This window comes from Mustela nigripes, chromosome 6 (genome assembly GCF_022355385.1).
Source record: "Mustela nigripes isolate SB6536 chromosome 6, MUSNIG.SB6536, whole genome shotgun sequence".
In the NCBI taxonomy this organism is placed as follows: Eukaryota; Metazoa; Chordata; class Mammalia; order Carnivora; family Mustelidae; genus Mustela; species Mustela nigripes.
Genome location: NC_081562.1, coordinates 102,688,394 through 102,714,478, shown reverse-complemented (window position 1 = coordinate 102,714,478; position 26,085 = coordinate 102,688,394). Strand labels below are relative to the sequence as shown.

The 26,085-nt window shown below is 35.7% G+C and overlaps 1 protein-coding gene across 2 annotated transcripts in view; it reads right to left on the bottom strand.

The window, feature by feature from the left end:
* The window catches only part of C6H12orf4 (chromosome 6 C12orf4 homolog), a 40,325-nt gene that overhangs the window by 7,406 nt on the left and 6,834 nt on the right, over positions 1–26,085 (bottom strand). Inside the window, exons 4-10 of one of the 2 annotated variants that reach the window (XM_059403776.1) lie at positions 19,681–19,862; positions 15,278–15,377; positions 15,055–15,176; positions 10,242–10,348; positions 8,398–8,595; positions 7,446–7,574; positions 3,225–3,299 (exon numbers count right to left, since the gene is read on the bottom strand). In XM_059403776.1, the coding sequence (XP_059259759.1) occupies positions 3,225–3,299; positions 7,446–7,574; positions 8,398–8,595; positions 10,242–10,348; positions 15,055–15,176; positions 15,278–15,377; positions 19,681–19,862 (913 nt within the window). The remainder of the gene's footprint in view (positions 1–3,224; positions 3,300–7,445; positions 7,575–8,397; positions 8,596–10,241; positions 10,349–15,054; positions 15,177–15,277; positions 15,378–19,680; positions 19,863–26,085) is intronic. The other variant, XM_059403777.1, reaches the window with a different exon arrangement.

Here is a 26,085-nt window from a genome sequence, read left to right as displayed (position 1 = left end):
CTAAATAATATTTTATTTTATGTGTGTGTATGTGTGTGTGCACATGCATGCACATATACACACATACATACATACCTCTCTTATTTATTCATCTGTCGACAGACATGTGGGATCTTTCCATAGTTTGGCTGTTGTGGACATTGCTGCTATAAACACTGGGGTGCAGGTGCCCCTTTGGATCACTATATTTGTACCTTTTGGGTAAATATCTAGTAATGCAATTTCTGGGTTGTAGGGTAGCTCCATTTTTAACTTTTTGAGGAACCTCCATACTGTTTTCCAGAGCGGCTGCACCAGTTTGCATTCCCAACTATAGGAGGGTTCCCTTTTCTCTGTATCCTCACCAACATCTGCTGTTTCCTGACTTGTTAATTTTAGCCATTTTGACCAGCATGAGGTGGTATCTCATTGTGGTTTTGATTTGCATTTCCCTGACACTGAGTGATGTTGAGCATTTCTTCATGTGTCTATTGTCCATTTGTGTGTCTTCTTTGGAGAAATGTTTGTTCATGCCTTCTGCCCATTTCTTGGCTGGATTTTTTGGGTTTTTTTGAGTGTTGAGTTTGATAAATTCTTTACAGATTTTGCATACCAGCCTTTTATCTGATAAGATATTTGCAAATATCTTCTCCCATTCCTATGGATGCCTTTCAGTTTTGTTGACTGTTTCCTCTGCTGTGCAAAAGCATTTTTTTTTTTTTAAATCAAAGAGACCATTGTTTCTGCTCAATGACTATAGGGATTTTGTCTATCTTGTTTTATCTCCAACATACAGAACAGTGCCTGCTACATAGAAGGTACTTAGTAAGTATTTGTTGAATGACTAGATGAACAAATGTTTATAGACAAGGCTTAAAATCCATGCTTCCTATAATTGCTCCATTTTCTATGTAGTCACACTAGTCAACGGCCTTTATATTCTACAGTTTCTCTCAATATAAATACGTAAAATATACAAGCTTATAAAGACTATGTTTTTACAAACACACATGCCTTCCTGGAAATTTTGATAAGAAAATTCTAGGAAAGCTTTGCTCTTCTAAGAACTACACTTCCATCTCTAACCCCTGCCCTCACAAATTCTACTTCCCCTTGCTTCAAAGTCATTATTATAGGATTTTACTTATATTGACTTATAAAACTCACAGTATGCTTAAAAGTATTAGACATACATTAGCACAATGTTTACTCATCTGTAGTACCCAGTGTTTATAAGCTGTACCCATGGATGCCACTGACAGGCCCCATGCAAAGGCCTTTTTTTTTTCTTTGACTTAAGATGAAAGACTAGATAAGCAGAAAAAGAAATTATAGTAACAGACATATCAAAATAAACTAGACAAAAACAAAAACAAAAAAAAAAAAAAAAGGAAAAGGAAAATTGGTGGAAGAGTAGAGTTACAATTTTCCTGGAAGGCAATAAAAGATGCAGACTGCTTATCAGAAACTTGGCAGACCATACGAGACAGTATCATTCTGGGCCCAGCGAAGTACATTACCACCTCAGCTCCAACTGATCATTTCGATGAGGGGAGTGGCAGCCTTAAACATGGGCCATTGTCCAGTGGTGAGGCAGATGACTTAGTGAACAAGTCAGGTGCTCCTAATCCCCGAACTGGCACTGCTTCATTTGACCTTACATGACTTGTCTCTTGGCCTTGTTTTACCCAGTAGTGAAATGGGTGTTATGAGCTGGCAGTGGTCATCAAAATAATATGATATGGCAGAAAAAGGACTAGACTGGGTATTGAGAAAGTCTGGTCTCTAAGCACTTATTGGCTGAGTGATCTTGGGCAAATCAATCTGATTTATAGATTTTCTGTACTTCGTGTAAGAAATGGGAAAAATAATGTCTGACTGCTTTCCTTAATAAGTTGTTGTGAGAATTAGATGATATAAATGATAAATACTTAGATAATGAAATATATAAATATACAAATATATAAATAAAACTTTTGTAGCTTGAAAGCTGAAAAGCATTTGTGATTTGGATCTTCATTTCTGGTAAACCTTCTTGCTGTTGGACAAATGGAAATTCAGATGCTGTCAGCGTATCTAATCCAATAGTTAGGTACTCGTTTTCTAATGCTCACTATGACATATCCTCCTGATTTAGTGGTTGGGATACTAACCTATAGGCTCTTCCCAAAAAGGAGCAAGAAAGGAAATAAATATAGCAAGAAAGAGGTAAATTGCAAAAAACCCACACATCGGTACCTCCGGAATAGGTAAGGAGATTGGCACATTTTAAGAAAGCCACAAAATATGGATGATTTAAATTATGGATCTGTGCAGAGAAACAATAAATCCTGTCTCAATGAAGGTATTTTTAGATAGAGAGGAGGACAGCTTCCTGTTCCACAAAGTGGAGGAAACAGCATGTGATGATGCAATCCTGCCTCTAACATTACCCACGAAGGTAGGATCTCTGAAGGTGGGAAGGAGTTCGGAAGCTGATGACCACAAGCTAACTGACTGGGACTGACAAGATGGATACCAGAAAGCGATACGCTATTTGCTTACATTACATGGGATGCGACCTACCTGTAGAAAATCTGGGGTAGAAACAGTGAAGGAACAACCTAGTTATTTAGGGAAATGCAAACTTTACTAGTTAGCTTAACAGACTTTATGCTTGTGAAGAGATATGCCTTCCTTGCTACATACCCTGTCATCCAAACACTACAAGGGTCACCACAGTGAATTCAGTCTGGAAGAAGATCAAGAGCTTGAATTTCCAGCTGATAAATAATCTATCCAAAAACAACAAAGGAAATGAAAGAAATGGGAAATAGGAACGGTTATGGGGAGGCGGAAGTAAGAAAGATTGAAAATTATGTGACCCACATTTTTTCTGCAAGTTCAACTGTTTCTGTCTCTAGTATTGTTTATATTTTACAGTAAAAATGACTTCTCGCTTCATTTAAGAAACAAAGAAACAATGTATAATAGAAGAAATTTAAAATAGCAAATGCTATCAAATTTATGCAATTGTCTGAACAATATTTATTATATGGATCTAGAAAGTCAGAACTAGAATAAGAATAAAGATTTAAATTGCAGAACATCTGTGAAAGTACATTCTGTCGATACAATGTTGCTTCAAAGTGATACACTGACAAACTTCTTATAATGTATACACCATAAAAACTTCTATTTCAAATCTCTGATCTCCATGGATGTGATTATAAGAAAACTGCAATTTCAAATAAAATACTACTTACCAGGTAAAATATTTAAATAGTTTCTGTCAGTGTTTTTAGCCTTATCGTCACTTCCTCCATTTCGGTTTCCAGAATCTACTCATGAGATAATGCAACATGAAAGAACATAACAACATATGAAAGCACATTAATTCTACTGCTCCCCAAACAATCACAGTAACAGCAAAAGTTTGCTAAGGCTAGTTAGGTGCCAGGCATTCTGATAGATACTTTACATGTATCATTTCATTTAATTCTTACAAAACTCCTAAAACACAATCTCATGATGTAGGTACTGTTACTATCTTCATTGTATATATGAGGGAACAAAGGGTTAGATAGGTTAAGTAACTTAACCAAGGATGCACAGTAAATGGCAGAACCAGATCTTAAACTCACATATCCAGATTCCAAACCCTATGGTCTTAACCACATTCCACTTGCCACTATCCTATTTTTCATCTAGGAGGTTCAGGGCACTAAATTAACTACACATAAAAAAACTTCATTAGATAGTAGTAGTGTGATCATCTTTATTTTTAGATTCTGAGTCACTGTTGGTGATATAACTTGTTCAGGACTACAAGCAAATGGTTAGTAGTACCAGGAATCACTTAATATTCAGCCCATTCTGAAATCTGTTATTTCTTATCTGTCACCATATACAATTTATTTCAAACAGATATGTGAGACTTTGGTTTCAAATGGGAAATTTTTGTTTTAGGTAGTCAATAGTTGTTCTTTCTTTCTAGAAGGGATGATATTATTTAGAAGGATAAATATTGGTAAAATAAGACAAATCACTATTGACCATGCATTATACTTGGACACAAATTATTTTATGTACGTATATGTACTTTTGATAGATTTCTTAGAAGATTCAGATGTGTCTTCTACCAAAACTCAAAAATGCAGAATGAATATTAGTATTCAAAGCAGCTGTCTTTAAGAGGGTGTATATGTATTCCAATTAAATACACAACTATTTGGAATGGCTGTCACCATTAGAGTATCACTTGAAAACAGTCAGAACTTCAAATGGGTAAACTGAAAATACCAAGGGCAATTATGCTTTCAAAAATGTTCTGAATGAAAGTAACTTAATATTTTTACTTAGTGACTGCTTTGACTAATTGACTGTATCATTGTACCTTATAAATGCAAATATTTTATCAACAGGGGGAGAGAGAGGCAGAGAGAGGAGATTCTGTGTTGCCAGAATCTATATTTACTGTAATAGTCTATCTCTCATACAGTGTGATATAACTGATAGGCTTTGAATAAATGTATGATCATAACACAGAAAACAAAAGAAATGATAAGGACTCTAGTGATTTTGTTCATATGGGGTATGAACAAACAGAATCCCTACTAAGTGAATAAGAGAGAAGAGGTCATTGTCCATTCCCCACCCCATGTTTTAATGGTAATGCCTTGTAATATTAAGAAAATGACTATTTTTCATTTTTTAAATAATTTATATAACATGTACACAGAAGCAAAACTGCATTTGGCTTATTACCATTGATTGTAGAAATAGAAAGATCCTAATATAATAAACACAGTAAGGAAAACAATGGAATGCCTTAGAATAAACAGGTACTTGAGTATCAGGATGTAAACATGGAAAACAAATACGTGGGTATACACAGAAGAGGAAAAGACGGAGAGAGTATTTTCACAGAGTTCTTCTATGACGACATGTGGGTTCCTTTCAGAAAGTTGTCTTTTATAGACCTGCTTGTTTCACTGACTCACTTAAACCACAAAATAGTTGCTTGAACAAGAACAAAATAATACCATGATTTACACACATTGCCTTAACTGTATGTGGTTTGAAAACTTCCTGTCATTTGCTGCACTTTCTATCTCTCATAAATATACTTAGAATCCTCCTCCTTCTCCCACACCTGTCATGATCTCAATCTCCATGCTTTTAGTCCCTACTAAGAATAATATTAAGATGTTTCTGATTACATCACTGCTAGTTTGAATGAGATGGAGGAAGAAGATGACAGAAGAGTAAAAGGACAGACTGGAATTTTCTGAAAGGTCCTTTGTTCGGATACATTTCTGTATGATTTCCTAACACAGCCTGGCTCTGTCATATGTGACGCACAGTGCCACAGCAAAGCCACAGTCCCTAGAGTGGAATATAAACTAGCGGCGTTGCTATGGAGAGCCACTGAGAACACTATCAACATTAGCAATGTATTCGCCCTTTAACCCAGTAATGTCTCTTTAGGAGTCACTGCCTACAGAGATGCTCACATGTGCACAATGATGTATGCAAAAGGTGGTTTACGTATTACTACTTATAATAGCAAAAATGCTGGGACAGATTAAATGTCTACCATGGAACTGATTAATAACAAGATGCCTTGCAATGGACTGCTATGTGGCGGTGGGAAGGTAGTAAGGATGTTTTTTATGCACTGATATGCTATGATGGCCAAGATAAATATTCAGTAAAAAAAAAAAAAAGCAAAGTATGGAAAAGTGTGCAGAGAAAGATGCTACTTGTGTAAAAAGGAAAAATAAATACATGTACACACATACACGCATGGATACACAGATTAGCATAGGTCTGGAAGGCACAAGACAGGCTTGGCTGACTCTGGGAAGGGCACTGAATGGGTGGTGGACAATTATGAAGACCTTCACTGTATGCTCTTTGTACAGTTTAAATTGTGAATCTTGAGACTGTTTTACCTATTTAGGAAATGATTAAAAAATAAAGCAAGTTTTTAAAAGTCTACTGAATATGGAAACCATAGTGAATGCTAATCATAGTAAGTCTAGAGAGCTACCTTTTAGCATTAGGAAAAAGGGAGAAATTCTGCAATTTGTACTGGGAGAGGAACAAAGACATCAAGCAAAGATAAAGCAATATTTCTTAGCTTACTACAGAACACAACACATGAATCAAAAGTACTCTGATGGTCTCTTTTAAACGCTGACGTTGCAAAACAAACCAACAAAAAAGATATTCAACTACCAGAAGCAGATTTAAAAGTCTGACCAGACATACTTTAATAACTTGCCATACTTTATTTTTTGGGGAAAACATCGTTTTTGAAAAAAAAACAAAAAACAAAAAACAACAAAACTGAGTATGTATTAAAGCCAAATAAAACATTTACTGCAATTTTATGCCTGTGTAATAGGAGATGTCTGAAAAACAAGAAACACACAGCTTACATTTATTTTTGAATGGATATTACCCTTATAGTTAGATCTTAACTAAGCAAATTTACAGTGCCAATTTAATTTATGAAAAAACTGCTTTTTAAACTTATATTTTTCAATTAAAAAATATAATTACTCTGTAATTTGAGCTAAAATTCTTTCCTTTACTCATATCTTCCTAAGTCTATCAATAAATAGAAATCTTCTACAGAGCAATGCCATGAACATTTTCTATAGCTTTAAAAATAACATTCCAGCAAATTTCTCAAATAGTTAGAAAGGATGTTTATATTGTGGATAAATATTTTTAAAAAAAGCAGGACATAGTTCTGGACATAGTAATTTTTCAAAAGGACAATCAACAACAAGTCTTAAAACTGACTTCCTGCTACCTAAGAAGTATCAAAGATGGAACATATAATAAGTGTATATTTTGTGCTAACATTTACCTATCACTTCAATGCCCTTCAAGGTAGCAAGTACTTTAGAGATATAGATATAGCAAGCACTTTAGAGATATAGAACTTGGATCAAAAGACCACCAACTTTCCAATGAGTACTTCAATTTTAACTACAGAATTTAAATTTTTTAAAAAAGATTTTATTTATTCATTTGACAGAGAGAGATCACAAGTAGGCAGAGAGGCAGGCAGAGAAGGAGAGAGGAAGAAGCAGGCTCCCCGCCGAGTGGAGAGCCCGATGTGGGGCTTGATCCCAGGACCCTGACATCATGACCTGAGCCGAAGGCAGAGGCTTAAACCCAATGAGCCACCCAGGTGCCCCCAGAATTTAAATTTAAAAACAGTTTTTGCTAAAAAAAAAAAAAAAAAATTAAAACAGTTTTTGCTAAGGTTATTGAACAAAATCATGCAAAAAGGAAATTAAGAACAGAATTCAAGCTTCTGAAGATCTTAAATTTTGTTCTTAATTTCTTTCTTCCACTTTTCCACCAATACAACTTTCGGTATTTTAATAATGGTCCATATGCTATTAGAGTGTTTAGGGACAGAATACACTTAAAGTAAACTTTTGAAAAATTTGAGTTTTACTGACCATGTGATTCTTTCAACTTACTCCTTCGTTGGGTTCTAGCATAAAGTACCACCTGCTGGACAACTTCCAGCTGCTCTTCAATTCGGGGAAAATGGAAGTCAGTGCATTCTTGGCAAACTGTGGCAAAATCTAAGGGACCCAAAACATTTATAAACTTCTACAAGTGAACAATCAAATATTTAGTATTTACTTATAAAATGGCAACTGGTAGAAATAAAATATAAAATTCATAAGTATGATTTCTTACACTTGCCCTTTCAATAATTATGTCTTAAGTTAGGGGACAGTGATTTTTGTTGGAATCAGAAACCTAATATCTCACCCAAAAGAGTAAACAATTAATAGATAAGGAAATTATCAGATAATTTCAAACCTTCTTTAAAGAACAGTTACTTTAATCATCATCCAGTCCCCCAATGCTAAAAAAAACAAGACAGTTCTTAGAGTTATGATGGGAAATAAACTCTATTCAAGCTTCCTTAAAAATGTATACATTTCAATATATATATCTAAAATTTTTAAAATAATCATACAAAGTGAGTTGTACAGAGGGAACTTAGAATTTTACCTAGCACATTTAAGAAATATGTTATCTAAAATCCTAGGAAGAAAGGACAAAGGGATGAACTAAAATTCACGGAGCCAGGATTTGCTTCTGAATTGAATATGTTTATATCTAGATTATTCTTTTTGTTATGCCTTGAAGCAAGAATCTTATAAGAGCAGTACTTAGGATATAATAGAATTTTAAGAGGGAGTAAATATCCTGAAGCAATCTACAAATGCTAAAGTATGAAAGAAATCTAAAACAGCCATGGCTGGATATGTGTGTTGCTTGGCTACTAAAATACTAGAGCTAACTAAATTTTTTGCTTTTCTATAAATTCTTTCTTTGTAAGAATGGTATTAAAGGGGGAAATTTAATGAAATAAATAAGGGAATGTTAACTTACCTCTCTTAATACCACTATATGAATTGATTCGATTATCTACTAGTAAAACCAGGCCACACAGAGATGTGGAATAAAGTGACAGGGCAGTCTGGAGTCGATGGAGTTTCACGCCACTTCGATGATTTCTTTTGTGCTTACAGAAGTCCAGCATATCTGCTCTCAGCAATCTCAAATTATGCATGGTCTTCAGCTGGGCTCCTGGGGGGTGGGCAACAGTCCCAGAAAGAAACTAAGACAGCTGCAAACATCCAGTATAACAGGATGCAAATCTCTATGGCAAGAATTCAGATAAATCTGTGCTACAAATAATTAGAAATAGGCTTTGCAATTTCCCATCCTATTAACTATACAGATTTAACCTTCCTATTTTAAAAAAAATAATATATTAGCTATACCAGAAAATATTTGGCAAAACAAACTATGGAAGAAGGACATAATTTTTTTATTTAAAATTTTTTTTGTTGCCATACAGTTCCATATTGGTTTCTGGGGTAGAAGTCAGTGACATACAATTCAGTGTAGAATTCACTTACATACAACACCCAGTGCTCATCACAACAAGTACCTTCCTTAATCCCCATCACCCATCTAGCTCATCTCCTACTCCCCTTTCTCCATCAACCTTCAGTTTGTTCTCTATGGTTAAGATTCTCTTATGGCTTATTTCCCTCTTCCCTTTTTTTACTCCCCCGCCCTTCCACTATATTCATCTGTTTCCTTTCCTAAAGTCGACAGTGATTGAGATCATTTAGTATTTGTCTTTCTCTGACTAACTTATTTCACTTAGCCTAATACACTCTAGCTCCTCCCATGTTGTTACAAATGGCAAGATTTCATTTTATTGATGGCTGAGTAATATTCCACTATACATATACATACCACAACTTCTTTATCCATTTATCAGTTGACCGGCATTTGGGCTCATTCCATAGTTTGGCTATTGTTGTGAAAATGCAGCTATAAACACTGGAGTGCCTATACCCTTTCAAATCTGTATTTTTGTATCCTTCAGGTAAATACCCAGTAGTGTAACTGCTAGGTTGTAGGGTAGTTCTTTTTTTAACCTTTTGAGGAATCTCCAAACTCATCAGTTTTCATTCCCACCAACAGCACAAGGATTCACCTTTCTTGGCATCCTTGCCAACACCTGTTGCTTCTTGTGTTGTTAATTTTAGCCATTCTGACAGGTGGTATCTCACACCTGTGGTTTGTATTGGTATTTCCCTGATGATGAGTGAGGTTGAGCATCTTTTCATGTGTCTGTAAGCTTCTGGATGTCTTCTTTGGAAAAGTGCCTATTCATGTCTTCTGCTCATTTCTTAACTGGATTATTTGTTTTTTGGGTGTTGAGTTTATAAGTTCTTTAAAGATTTTGGATACTAACCCTTTACCAAATACATTGCTTGCAAATATCTTCTCCCATTCTGAAGGCCGTCCTTTAGTTTTGTTGATCATTTCCTTTGCTGTGCAGAAAGAAGCTTTTTATCTTGATGAAGTCCCAATAGTTCATTTTCGCTTTAGATTCCCTGGCATCTGGCAACATTTCTAGTAAGAAGTTGCTACAGCTGAGGGCAAAGAGGTTGCTGCCTATGTTCTCCTCCAGGATTTTGATGGTTTCCTATCTCACATTTAGGTCTTTCATCCATTTGAATTTATTTTTGTGTATGGGTATGAGAAAGAGGTCCAGTTTCATTCTTCTGCATGTCGCTGGGAGCAGTACATAATTTGTAATTAAAAACAACATGGGTACATTGTACTCATATGCTAGGGATTTTTCTCTTACATCATAAAAAAAGCTTCCCAATTTATAATCAATTATGCCTGCAAGAAATGAATCCACTTACCTAAGTGAATGGTAAAACTTTCTTCCAATTTTCTCTGTTCCTCATAAATCCTTCCATTTGCTTCTACAGATTCTCTGAACTGACTTGGTTGAACTTTAATTTCCTCACTGAAATTAATAAAATTATTCATATACTTTTTTTGTCTATTTGTCAAAAACTTTTCATGAATGAAAGAAAGCTTTATTATGAAATGAGACAAAATGAAAGCTGAGAGTACCACTTAATTTATTCCTAAACTACTCCTTAATCCACGGTAGTAAGAAAGAATCATAAACACCAGAAGTTCTTAAAATTCCTACTTGTTCTTTGATTTCCTTACAGTAAGTAATGCATATTATTCTTTCCAGTCATTAGAATATCAACGCATGTGGCCTAAGAGAATATTAAATGAAGTAATTAACTTACTATTTTAAAATGACACATTTAAAAAAATGTAGTATATCCTATATCAAGGCTGACTCTAGGAAAAACAAAAAAAATCAGTGAAGTGATAGAAATAAAAATTTAGAAGTCAAATAAAAGGAAAAAAAAAGATGAAGTTCATTTTGATGTATTCACATCTTTTTTTTTTTAACGTTTTCCTTTTTTTTTTCCCTTTCAAGGACATTCTCCTCCCTTTCAAGGACTTCTCTCTTTGCTCTACTGTGATCTTGCTTATTTGCTGAAAAGGTTTCCATGGAGGCACTGTACGACTGTAAATTCAAATGTCACGGTATGCTGAAGATGATATAAGTCTCTCATAGTCATTTTGGACTACATTTTTGGGATTATTCCAAAGAGCCTCATTAGTCTCACTAACTTCATTAGTATATACAGCAAATTTAAATCTAAAAATAGATTTATATTAATAAAACACTCTCACTGTAGGATGTGAAAAGCCCCAAGAGATTGCTGCTCCCACTCTAACAATAAGAAAAAGCCAGATCATCTATAAAATCCTAACTTTTCTGAAACTTGAGGTAACATGGCAACCAAATAAATTCAATTCTAAAGTGCAACACACCCCTCCTAGGGCAGACAGGAGACACAGTTTTCATTTCTGGCAGCGCATGATAGAAATGAGTTGTTGTAATGTAAGGAGGTAAGAAGAACTCACTAACATTTTAATTAATTCTTTTTTTTTTTTTCATTTTAATGAATTCTTAAAGGCCAAGTGTGGGCTAGCATGTAAATTTGGAATAGCTATGAGCCTCAGGCACAGGGAGGTCTGCACGTACCTGCAAACTCTTCTCCATTGGTCTCCACCAGGTGTTTCCAAGAAAACACTGGAGGCAGTCCAGGAGACAAGGGAGCCTCTTTGGTGGCACAGACAGAAATGCTGAGAATGTTCCAAACTCAAGCCCTAAGTAGACAAGGCTTGCCCAAGACTGAAGCTGGGCAAAGGCAATAGAGACCTGTTCCCCACCCCCAACTATGAGTCTAGCACCAAGTCCGATTCACAAACAATAGTCTATTCCTCAGGGGTAGAACAACAGCATAGAGAGAGACCTCATGCTGTGGCACAGGACTGCAAAAACTACTGGAAGTTTTGGAAAGAACAGGATGACAGGGAAAAACCCTCTAGAACCCAAAGCCCCATCTTAAATACAAAGTGGCACCAGCTTACTATAGTAGAGAACATGAAGCCTGTGGTTATCACTGAAAAAACAAAAACCAAACTCAGCTCAACTACTGACTAGTGCAGCATGACCTTTACATTAATGGCCTGTTCACTTCTGGATATAAGTATTATTTACCTTAGTCTCTTCTAATACACACAACATCCAGCATTTATCTTTTAAAAAGAGAGAGAGAGAGACCCAAAAAAAGCAAGCAAAAGAAACAAATAACCCATTGTCAAGAGCAAAAGCAATCAACAGACACAAACTGAGAGATGACCCTGATACTGCACATACAAGAAAAAGACTTTCACACAATGATGAGCAATATGCTAAAAGTTCTATTGGAAAACAACACACAAGGACGCTTAAGGAATTTAAGCAAAGGGAGAAAGGAAATTAAAGTACGAGAAAGAAAGACATAATATCAGATTGATGATTACAGATATCAACCCCTTTGACAGGTTCATCAGCAGACCACCAACTCATTTTATGATACCACTATTACCCTGATGTCAAAGCCAAATGAAGATGTCATAAGAAAAATGAAACTAGGGGCGCCTGGCTGTCTCAGTGGGTTAAAGCCTCTGCCTTTGGCTCAGGTCACGATCTCAGGGTCCTGGGATTGAGCCCCACATCGGGCTCTCTGCTCAGCAGGGAGCCTGCTTCCTCCTCTCTCTCTCTGCCTACTTGTGATATCTGTCTGTCAAATAAATAAAATCTTAAAAAAAGAAAAACAAAACTCTACACCATCATATATGATATATATGTTTATTTTATAGTAGACATAATTACTTATATATAATGTATATGGAATAATACATCGTGATTAATGCCTATAAATCTCAACTATTATACTTCTAGAATACTGCTGAGTAATGAAAAGAAAAGAACTATTCATAAATGAAACAACATGAATAAGTCACAAAAGCATTATGATAAGGGAAAGAAGCAAGACACAAACTGCTACATAATGGTTTGATTCTATTTATAAGACATTCCAAAAGAAATCAAAACTGCAGGGACAGAAATCAGAGCAGGTTGCCAGGAGCTGGGAAAGAGAAAGGAATGAGCTATAAAGATATAAAAATGAAATGCTATAATCTTGATTGCAGTGATGATTTCATGACAGTTAAGTTTATCAAAACTCATCAAAACCTAAAAGAGGTAAATTTTAATTTGCATAATTTACCCTTCAGTAGGCCTGATGTTTTTAAAAAAAGCAAAAATAATGGCTAAAAATAAAATGCCACTTTTATCAATTTCTTACAAGAGTTCTATACGGAGTTGAGTTGAAAACAAGTTTCTGCTGCCCAAGGAAACCGCTATTAAAGGAAAAGCAAAACTGACAAAGTCTCAGTAAAAACATCTTTTCATAGGAATACTTAGTTTGTAAAAGCAGCATCAGCTAGAGGCCAATATGTACACAGTGGAATTGATTCTATAGATTGAATTTCTAAAACTATAGCAGCAAAGCGAGATAATTTTTATAACAAGGGGCATTTTCAGCTTCCTGAAATCCGTGACTCTCTGCATTTCTTTTTTTTTTTTAATTTTTAATTTTTAATTTTATTTTAATTTTATTTTTTTATTTTGTTTTTTTTTCAATTAGTTAACATACAGTACATCATTAGTTTTTGATGTAGTATTTAATGATTCATTAGTTGCGTATAACACTCAGTTCTCATCAGATCATGTGTCTTCCTTAATGCCCATCACCAGACTCTCCACATTTCTAACCAAAACATACAATATATACTTCACATTCTGGCTTAATATACACATTTATTTATAGAAAGCTTCATCCATGATGTGCTCTCATATTTTTTCCTTATTCTACTCTGCCATACTCCGTTCCATTCCATTTCATTCCATTCCATTTTATTGCTATTTTTAAACATCTGACTGGAAAGTAATGAATCTAGAATGGTCCTAGCAGACTGCAACCAGCGGTTTGAGAAACACCATTATATATTATAGAATACAGATGCTCTCATCACTTCTTTCTGCCCACCTTTCCCTTTGTACTGTGTTCACTATTTTTTAAAATTTCTTGTTCATTATTTAGTTGAAATGAGGAGTAGAGTCAAATATATTAGTGTCAAGGATGTTACCCCATTTCTAATCATAAAAATTGTTCAAATATATTGGGAAAATAAGGCAATGACAGATTATAATATTTGGAGAAGAGGTGATACAGATATCAGGTAAACAGTTAAATGATAACTCATCCATCTGCCTATTTGTCTCCCCATCCTATAAATATTTATTGAGCATGTCTTATGTGCCAGTGTGAAGAGGTAGACACTTGGCAAAGATCTGGGTATAATAGAAAAAACAGACATGGTTTGTCTTCAAGGCAAGACTAGCAGGGGAGACTGACATTACACAAATAAAATGCTATTTCTAAATGTTTGGAGCAGATACCAGGCAACTGTTGGAAACAGGATTATCACATTTGTACTAAGTACATTTCCAGTTGAGTATACTTTAAGATTTGAAAGAAAGAAATTCTCAAACATATGAGTATATACCCAGGAAATAACATAAGCGCTGTCAAGCTCTAGGGCAACATATGAATAAAGTGCATTTAGGCCATCAGGTACTATACAGGTTATGAATTACAGAAGTCCTCTATACTCCTTTTCCTTCCTTTTTTTTTTTTATTAAGTTCAATTAGCCAACATACAGTACATCATTAGTTTTTGATGTAGTGCTCAATGATTCATTAGCTGTATATACACTCCTTTTCTACCTTCTCATGCTTCTATGACTGCAAATGTCATTCTATACAGTATTATTTTATTTATAGGTCAGTCTCTCTAGAATATAAGCTCCACATGTGTAGCCATCTTTGTTTTTCTGCTTAGAGAGTGCTTGGCATTTAAGATGCATTCAACCAATGCTAACTGCACTGAACTGAAACCAACTGAAAACAAACAAGAGATTGTACTTGAGATATTTAGATATACACACCTAAGAGATTTATAGCTAAGTTCTACCGGGGTAAGTCACTATTTTAAGCCAACCAATTAACCCCCCTCCCAAACAACCCACACAAATCCAGATAATACCAAAGGTGTTAGAAGTATAAAATTATCTTAGATGGTCACTGGTAACTTAAAAATAGCTGCAACTAAAAGATTCAATTTTATAATACATACGAACTCTTCCTAACAATGAACTTTCATCTAATAAGAACAGATGGGTAATACCTGAGGGAGCTGTTGTTAGGGTTTTTTAGGTCTTGATGAAGTTTTATCACCCATTCCTGATATTCTTGCTTTTGGATGGCAGTTGATTGTTTTAATTCATTTGACCATTTATTTTCTAAGTCCTAAAAAGAGAGAGTACACCAAGTGGTCATTTTTTTTTTTTAATAAGCATAAGTGAAAGAAAACGTACCTGTGTATCTAAAAATCATTGTACTTTACTTACTTGCTGGGATTCAAAATGCTGAGCAGCCAGTGAATTTACATCTTGATCTGTCAGTGATTTTCCCAATTCCTGCATAACTTTTTCCATTTCAATGCCTTGTCTAAAACATAAATAAGCAGATCAGATATATTCATGATATCTTTAAGGAGATGGCTACTCCAGATTTATTAAACAAGCTCCATGAAGTAAAAATAAATTTTTTTCTTTTATAAGAAGATGTCCAGGAAAAGCAACTGTAATACCTGGAAAGCACTCTGAAGGCCTGAAAATGGGGATGTGGGAATAATGATAATATCATGTAACGCTTCATTTGTTCAGCTAGATCTTGATCTAAATTTAACACAGAAGTGAGAGCGGTCAAAATCTAGGCAATCTTTCAATTTCCATGACTAATGCTTAAAACTAGACTCCTTTCTTATCTGCAGATTTCCTTAAAGAAGACACTCTGACTCCAGCTTTACATTTTCTATTTATATGCACAAGAGTTAAAGTGACTTCAAGCTTTGAAAGTTAGCTTATAGTTATCACTTGAAGCTATCAGTTAGGTTCTAAGAATCAAACTGGTATTAAATCACAAAGTTCTCTTTACAGGGGAATATAAAATACATTCTAAAGATATGCTTTGGCCTTACATTCTTTGTTTGTGCAGAAATTAAACATGGTTTTTCCACAGGAAAAGCTAATCACTGGTATTAGACGTTCAGATACCAATTATTTGTGGGAGGGATGGGCTGTGACAAGAAGGCCCGAGGGAGCCTTCGGCAGTGCTAGAAATATTCCATTTCTTATGCTGAGTGATGATGGGTGTGCTTACTTTATAAAAACTTACTGAATTGTACACCTACAGTTTGTTGTCTTTTATATATATTTTAATAAATAAGTTCTTTAAATTTTTCAAATTAAAAAATTATCCTCTAATATGAATGTATTTAAAAAGTTTGTCCTAAAATGTATTTCAAACAGAAGGGAAAAGAATGAAATAAAGATATAAATGAAAAGGATTTTACTATCAGTCTAATTATATTAATTGCTCTTAAAAGAGAATTTATCCTTATTACAACTGATTAAGATACTTATACGTATGTGATAAGTCATTTATATGTTATACATTTATACATTTCTATATTTACCTCCTAGTATTAAATATTCAGTACCATTTAGTCCTCAATTCTAATGAGGGTGACCCCATTAACTTGCAATATCTATTGGGGGCCAGGTGCTTGCAAGTAAAATTTTTAATTAAAGAAGAAATAACGGCAACAGAGTTATAAATACAAACTTTGATATAAACAGATTAATATTTTACATTACGCATGTTCCCTCTAGTGGATAAAACGTATCATTGCCATTTTTAAGTTTTAAAGATTCAGGATCTTTAAATATCAATAAATGAGTATCTTTAAACATTTATATCTTAAATCTGGTTTGCTGACAGTAATAAATTAACAGTGAGGAAAAAAAGACTAATCAATAATTCAACAAAGTAAACTGCATGAACATTTATTTTATCCTAAATGTGTCAGAATTGCAAGAGCTAAAGATACAATACAATTGTCTCAGATTAAGATCAAAGGAAACTTTATTGTATTTCTAGTTCTGTCTAACTAGATGTTGGCTCAGTATGTCAGGTGTGACAATTCTAACAACCTGAATATTATCTTGAAGACACTTAGAAAAAACGATTATAAAAGTCTGCTGTAACAGAACAAAACAGCAAACAATGATTATACTGTGCTAAGAAACTGTCTTTTAAAGATGCACAGTGGAATTAAAATGAAAACAGGACTAAGAAAATGTGTCACTTCTGCTTATGCATTGGGTAAATGATATGGGTGAACTTCCATGGCTATCAGTGAATTCCAACTTGCCTTAAGTTATACTGTTCACCTTTACAACAATCACCTACCTCAAGAGGAACCTAGCTTACCTTTCCCTTTCAAGCTAACAGTTTGGGTATGTGGAGAATAAACTACAAACTGCTGTAAAAATAAATGTATTTAAATATTATGTTTACAAAGAAAAAACAAAACAAAACAAAAACCCATCAAGAGATTTGGCCAAAGGACATTTCAAAAAATAACATAAACCCAAATAAACTTCTGATAAAAAGCTATTCCATGATAGAAAGAAAAGTATGAAGTACCAGTAAATGCAGTTAATAAGTTAATGCAGCTTCCCAAAAGGTGAAGAATCATATGGAACAGGAATCTTCTTTTGATTTAGAAAAAAAGAACAATTAAAGAATATTGATGGCCAGATGCAGGGTTTTCTGTGAGGTGTGGTGAGTAGGTGGCAAAGTGGGCACAATTCAGAGTAGCTCACCAGCTAAATGAAGGTACTAGTCGTGGCTACTAATAGGGACTCCAGACAGCCAAGCTAGGAATTTTTCAATGTATCTAAATAGGCAGAATGAGGACAATCCCAGAAAACCCAAGATTCAGGAGTAGATTCAGAATGAGCTGAAGGTTATATTATTTAAAGCTTTGGTAGGAAAAATCAAATAAATGAAGTTCAACAGAAAGTAGTAAGTGTTAGGTCGTTATACTTCCATATATTTATATAAAGCCAACCTATATTTCATTCTTATCCTAAAATTATATTCACAGTACTACCGGCTACATAATAAAGGACTAAAAAACTATTAAATTTTTGTCTCCCTCAGGGTCACAGCTTCAACTCTTTACCTGGTGGCAACTACCTGTATTGCAGGTGTCCCACCTAGAAAGGAATAAATTGCCTCAGGGTAGCTCACCAGCAAAGCTAAACCCATATGGAGTGACAGATGTCAAAACATCAAGTTCTTTCTGAAATTCTGTAATATTCTACTAGATTGGAAAATAAAAGAGGAATAGAATTGTTATGAAAATGTACAAATCTATGCAATATAGTGAAAATGCTGATCTGGTACGCAGAAGCATAATTCTCGGGAAAAAATTACTAAATCCATTTGCTTATAATTTTTGCATTTTAAATTTCCCTAACTATGACAACCCTCAAGATAACAGATTATTCTCATCTTGCTGGTCCCAGCATTTTCTAATGTAAAGCAAATGAGAGCCAGGAGCAAACCGGTACATCATTTTAAATTTACTACCCTGGGACAGACTATCATGTCAGCCACAAAAAATACATGTGATTTGGTCCTAATATACTTTCACAATCAAAGAAATTTCTCATTAGCTACTCAAAACATTATCTTAATGCCATGTACCTAAAGTCTTAAATGAATATTTGCAAGGTAATAAATATTAGATTCTGCTAGATGAAAATAGATTATCTAGAAGAAGCTTATCCTGATTATCATTACATTTTATAGAATTGCTAGGAAGCAATCTGGAAAGTCATGCTTTAAAATAAATAATGCTAGCAATTTTTTACTTATTCTGGAGGAAAAAAATGAATCACAAAAGGACTGTTTGCAATACTGTACACAATGAAATAAAATATAATTAAAATATCCTGGACTAATACCAGTGCTATTTTTTCCCTCATGTAAATAAGCTTACAAAAATGAACTGAATGAGACCATGAACTTAGTAATGTAGGGTTTTAAATACGCTCTGAATGGGGAGAGAGCATGGTACAGTGGTTAAGAACTCTGGAGTAGAGCTACGACTTCAAATTCCAGCTTGTCCTTAGACAAGTTAGTTATTTGACTTATTTAAGCCTCATTTTCCTCATCTGTAGAAGGGGCTAATAATAGTAGGGTCATGGTAAGAATCAAATGAGATAGGGCATCTGTTATAGACTGCATGTTTGTGTCCCCACAAATTCGTATGTTGAAACCCAGATCCCCAGTGTGCTGATATTCAGAGGGGGGGCTTTCGGAGGTCAATGGGTATAGACAAAGTCATGAGGTTGGACCCCTCGTGATGGAATTAGTATCTAGAGCTCTCTCTCCAGAAGGGATGCACTAGGACCACACTCTGAGGAAAGGCCAAGGGATCGCACACTGAGAAGGCACTCTGTACAAGCCAGGAGATGGGTGTTCCAAAAATCAAATCTGCTAGCACATTGATCTTGAACTACCTAGCCTTCAAAACTGGGAGAAAGAAATTTCTCTTGTTTAAGCCACCCAGTCTATGGTGTTTTGTTATAGCAGCCTGAACAGGGCTAAGACATCATCTAAAGCTCTTTGCGCAGTGCCTGGAACTTGAAATAACATATAAAGCCACCATAATTTATTCACTTGAGAAATTTCACTTGAGAAATTTCATAAGCCTATGACGACTTCCTAGTTGAAATTACAAACTGAAATACACAAGAAGATTAATTTTCAAAATTAGAGAATCTTTTTCTATTTTGTTCTTCGATTGTACAATTAAATGAAAACCAACTGTCCTGCAGCCATCATATCTGACAATATGACATTTAATCATGATAGTGCAAGAAATCTGAAATACCTCTCTCGTAATTTTTTCAGCTCCACATCTCTTTCACCAATCAGTTCTGAGATACTAACAAAGTAATTATGTTCCAAATTTAGGAGAGTTTCAGAGGCTGGAGAATGGATTAGGTCATGGTACACATCTGCAAAATCTTCATCCCAGCTGGGCTCTTCAGGCCTTGCATGCTCTAACGTGGTCTACAAGATGACATATAGAGATTCTCAAATCATGACATGGCATTTTATTTACTATACTGCTAGGGTAGTATATATAGTATGAATCTTTTTTTGTTCATCAGACAATGGATTGAGACCTTTTATTTATATAAATAGAGATATAAGTTACTTAGGATTATTTGAGTATACAAAAAATATGGAAAGACATAAACTAAGTTGTAATATGAATTACCTGGAGGTAGGGATGAGGAAGGGGTGCTAATAAAGAAGAAAAAATAGGAAGTGTCCATAATTAAAAAAAAAATTAAGGGTGCTATGATCTCATTTCTGTAAAATAACACACACACACACACAAAGGATGATCAACAAAATGCTAATGGTGGCTACTTCAGGAATGTGGGATTTCTGATGACCTTAGCTTTCTTAAATTATATTATTATAATTAGAAAAAAGCTTCTCATTATTAAAAATACATTGCTAAAAAAAGGTTTTTAGGATATACATTTAGAAAATGAGGTTACATATATACTCAAATGTTTAGTGATGCAATAGCCCTGAAAACCCAATTCATGCATAGGATTTACATCAAGATAAATCCACATGGGGTGCCTGCATGGCTCAGTGGGTTAAGCCTCTGTGTTTGGCTCAAGTCATGATCTCAGGGTCTTGGGATCGAGGCCCACATTGGGCTCTGTGCTCAGCAGGGAGCCCGTTTCTCCCTCTCTCTTTGCTTGCCTCTCTGCCTACTTGTGATCTCTTTCTGCCTCTGTCAAATAAATAAGTAAAATCTTAAAAAAAAGATAAACCTACTCAATTATTTTGACTTTTTCTAGTATTCTGCTTTCTTCTTGAAATGCTTTTAAGAATATGAAATCTTTTAAAAATATGCTTTTAAGGATATGAAAACAGCTAACTATCAAAATGATAAGGGACTGAGTAAACACTGATAAACAAGAAAAACAGAAACATGGGAAGAGGCAAAATGGGTATACCCTCAACACATACACAGATCCACCCAAGGAAGTATACACACAACCATGTGGGGAGGTACGGATGCTGTCCCAAGGACCTGGGATCTGTCAATACATCAGACAAACACAATGCTTTTACAAGCGAGAAAACTGGCTGAGTAGTCCTTTATCAAAGATTATATAATTTAACAGCAAAAGTGGAAATGACACAAAGAATTCAATGTTTTTTCCATTACTGATCTTTGTAGACATACACCTGTAAAAAAAAAGAACAATCTGAATTCTTCCCTTTTCTTACCAATGAAAACAAAAACTGTAATCGATGATGATATAACTCAGAGTAATAATTTACCTAAAAATTAAACAAGCAGACATATCCCAGAACTAGGTTATCTTGAACCCAGTCACTCAATCGGTAAGCTTTCCCCCTTGTTTTCTTTCACTTACACTTCAACCAGTTGCCAGATCAGGAGGGAAGAGTTTAAGGTGACTAGCTGAATCTTGAACATGGATTTCATCTGCTCTGATGCCTCTGAAAACTTGAAAGCACATTCTTTTTTTTTTTAATTTATTTTCTCAGTGTTCCAAGATTCATTGTTTATGCACCACACCCAGTGCTCCATGCAATACAGTCTCACCCAACCCCTTCCCCCCCTCCCCTCCAAAACCCTGTTTGTTTCTGAGTCCACAGTCTCTCATGGTTTGTCTTATCCTCCAATTTCCCCCAACTCACTTCTCCTCTCCATCTCCTAATGTCCTCCGTGTCATTCCTTATGTTCCACAAGTAAGTGAAACCATATGATAATTGACTCTCTCTGCTTAACTTATTTCACTCAGCATAATCTCCTCCAGTCACGTCCATGTTGATACAAAGTTTGGGTATTCATCCCTTCTGATGGAGACATAATATTCCATTGTATATATGGACCATATCTTCTTTATCCATTTGTCTGTTGAAGGGCATCTTGGCTCTTCCCACAGTTTGGTGACTGTAGCCATTGCTGCTATGAACATTGGGGTACAGATGGTCCTTCTTTTTTTTTTTTTTTTTTAAATTATACAGATGGCCCTTCTCTTCACTACATCTCTACCTTTGGGGTAAATACCCAGTAGTGCAATTCCAGGGTCATAGGGTAGCCCTATTTTTAATTTCTTAAGGAATCTCCACACTGTTTTCCAATGTGGCTGCACCAATTTGCATTCCAATTAACAGTGTAAGAGGGTTCCCCTTTCTCCACATCCTCTCCAACATTTGTTGTTTACTGTCTTGTTCATTTTGGCCATTCTAACTGGTGTAAGGTGGTATCTCAACGTGGTTTTGATTTGAATCTCCCTGATGGCTGATGATGATGAACATTTTTTCATGTGTCTGTTAGCCATTTGTATGTCTTCTTTGGAGAAGTGTCTGTTCATATCTTCTGCCCATTTTTTGACATGATTATTTGTTTTGTGTGTGTTGAGTTTGAGGAGTTCTTTAGAGATCTTGGATATCAGCCCTTTGTCTGCAGTGTCACTTGTGAATATTTTCTCCCATTCTGTGGATTGCCTCTTTGTTTTGTTGACTGTTTCCTTTGCTGTGCAGAAGATTTTGATCTTGAAGTCCCAAAAGCACATTCTGGTAACTGCTCTAGGAATTATAAATAGCATATGTGACTTCAGCTCAGTTCAAAATTCACGTCAGGTTCATGCTCAAATTATGTAGGAAGTAGCCCTGAGAGATCATAGGGATCTGCCTGCCCATACATAGTAACAGATAAGCTAACTAATAATTGGCAGCATCAATTTAAAATTTGGCCCAGAGTAAGCCTTACAAATAGGTAGAAACTACCTACACGAGAAGCACTAAACAGAGTTTTTTCCTAACCTAACTCATGCCATTTATTCAGGACAGAGGATACTAGGAAAGGAATTGTGATAGCTGAGGGGAATGGGGACACTGGGTAAAGACCTGCAGAGAGAAAACTCTTTCATGTCCAGGCCATTACTTCCCCACTTCCACCATCCCGCATAAAGCTTTGGCCCTCAGTTCACAGACGTCCTCTCTTTTCCACTCCTGTCATCAGCCTGGGTTACCTGGATGCCCATGTGGGTAAACCAATCCAATGCCCTGCCTCTTGCTTCTCAGAACTTATCTTTACTAAGTTCTCTACTCCTCCTTAAAACCCCATTCTGCATCATCCCCAGGAATAGCTTAGCCTCTGAAATTGAAACATTCAGTCTTTGACTATAACCTCTAACCAAGATTCACATTCAATTAGTCCCAGGCTACTGGTTCTTTAAATCATCAGGATCTCCACTGCACAGACCCTTCTACTTTCTCATATTTTATCAGCCATTAGGTCCAGCCCAGCTTCATTTTCTTCTCTTAGCTGTTTAGAGAATGGTCCATTGTCTTGCCCAAATCTTCAACCCCCAGGACTGATATTCTTTCTATTGCCCACCTAACAAAACTCATATTCCTCTTCTCTATGGCTGAAATCAGACTGTAGAACACTGCTGCAGAAGAAAAAGCACAAAAATGTGACATTTATGGTGACAGATTGGTGCTACTCTAATGTTTGGTGCTACTCTAACGTTTCCCTTGAATGATGCCTGGCAATCCCATCTTTTTCTGGTCAGTTCTCTCCTCAAATATCCAATTGTGTCATTAGTTCCCCACCTCATGTGGCCTGTTCTTTATTTCCCAGATAAAGTAGAAGCAGTTAGAAGAAAATGTCCTCAACTTCCTGCTACTAAAGCAATAAAATTTTCAGAATCTGTATCCATCCTTTTCTTCTTCCTTTCTGCCAAAACAGAAGAAATGTCCCTCCTCCCAGTCAGGATTAATTCCCTGAGTTCTGGATTTTATCCCTTCTAGTCTTCATTGGTACCATCGCAAACAAACCTCTGACCTTGTGTTTTCATTTTGTAAGAGTCTCACCCTTCTTCTCTATGCAACCAAGCTTCTTGAGTTATCTGTACTCATTCTGTTTCCACACTCCATTCTTAAAGTCTTATTTCCACACTTCCATTCTTGAAGTCACCGAAATCTAGTTTCAGCCCCACCAATCCATTAAAACTGATCTTGCTGCAGAGAAAGATTATTTGATAAACCCAATGGATATTTTTTGAGTCTTTTCCTCACTTCATTTTCTCAGCAGCATTTGACATTATGAGCTATTTCCTCCTTCTTGGCACCTCTTTTTTTTCAACTTTCATGAAGCCATAATCTCTCTTCTTTCTACTTCCTGGGCCAATCCCTCTCTTCCCTTTGCAGATTCTTCTTCCTCTGTTCATCTCTTAAGTATTAGTGTGTTCATTTATTTGTATGTTCATCTTTTTTTTTTTTTTTTTTTTTTGCCATCTACCAACCCATACCAAAGCACTGTTATATTTTCAGGCATTGGGTTCCAGAGCTATAATAGAGAATAAACTAAACATTTCCAGGCGCCTATCCACACAAGCAGGAGATACAGGTAAGTCAACAGATAACTATAATGCAGGGTTTCATCAAGATTCTGCACAGGAATGCATTCTTTTCCTTCTACATAGTCACCGGCAATTTCATTCATCCCATGACTTCAAAATTTATCTATGTATGAATGACTCCCATACCCATGTCTCTAATCCAATCATCTTTCCTGAGTGTCAGGTGTACACAGCTAAGTGTTTATGGGACTTCTCCACATAGATGCCTCTTGTAGGCACTTCCCATTTAAAGGGTATAAACCGAAGCCATCATTTTTATGCTGTAACTTGCTTCTTAGGTAAAGGGAGCTCAAGTGAAGGGAGCCACCATTCCACCATTCCCTCAGTTGTCCAAGCCAGAAATCTGAGCCAAGTGATATTTTATCTTTCAAGTCTCAGCTTAAATACATCTTAGAGGAGTTCTCTAATGCTATATAAATTAGGTTCTCCCAACCTACCTCACCCCCTTTTTGGCTCTTCATGGCACCCTACTTACTTCCTTAATAAAATTTTTAATATTGTAAATTACATACTCATTAAGTGTCTTCTTCACTAACATTACATGAGAATAAGGCCCAGATTTGTCATGTTGATACATCCCCAATGTCTGGTACAGGACCCACACACAGTGTTTGCTGAATAAACAAATACATGAATGGAAAGTCTTTGGTATCTTCTCTTTATCTACCATTTTAACTACCATTATTCTAGACTAAGCTTTCATAATTTCTCCCCTAACTACAACAGTCTTCTAACTTATTCCAGTATTTCTCTCTTGCAGGATAAACTCTTCACATTAATGCACTGAACTGATATTCCTGAAGTGCAATTAGGATCATCATCTTACTTCTCTGTTAAACTCTTCTAAAGCTGCTCATTACCTTCGGCATAAAGACAGAATGCAAGATGACTTGCAATTCTCTTTCTTAGCCATTCTGAACAACTTTCAGTTTTTCTAATGTGCCATGTGCTCTCTCACCTCCAGACCTTTATATTTGTACACCTTACCTAGGATATTATTTCTCTCCTCTCCCACCACACACCTTCCACCCACCTATTTCCAACTAATCTTTCAGGCCTCAACTCACTTTCTCTTTCCTGTGGGAAGCTTTTCTGAAGTTCTCCAGCTTTGTGTTCTCCTTGCAACTGTCTTATACCATAGCACTTATCATATTCATTGCACTTAATTTAATTTTTATTTTTTTTAAGATTTTAATTATTCACTTGAAAGAAAGAGAGAGTGCATGAGTGGGGGGAGGAGAAGAGGAAGAGGGAGAGGGAGAAGCAGGCTCCCCACTCTGCAGGGAGCCCCACATGGGGGTCCATCCCAGGACATGAGATCATGACCTGAGCTGAAGGGAGATGCTTAACCAACTGAGCCACCTAGGCGCCCCCACGGCACTCAATTTTAAATATTTGTCAGTCTGTAAACTCTATGAAGGTAAGAACTGTGTCTATTTTCTTTCTGCTTATCCCCAAGTGCCTAACACAATATCTGATGCCTAATAGAAGCTGAGTTCACATTTGATGAATGGATGAATAGAGAGACTTGAGAAGACAACACTGAAATGGAACATAGGGCACCGCCAAAAATACAAAGTCAACTTCACAATTTTGCCAACAGTTGGCTCTGTCTAGCTTTCTTCATCTAGCCAAGCTTACTTCTCATAATTAAAAAAAATTAGTGCAATAGCAAAGACATAGAAGTTGATTAGGAAAAAACCATAAAAGGTTTTTAGAGGCTGAAAACGTAGAACCTATGGCAGTAGGCAAGAAAAGGAAACATGGAAGAAAAGAGAATTCCTCCACACAGTAGGGATTCACAG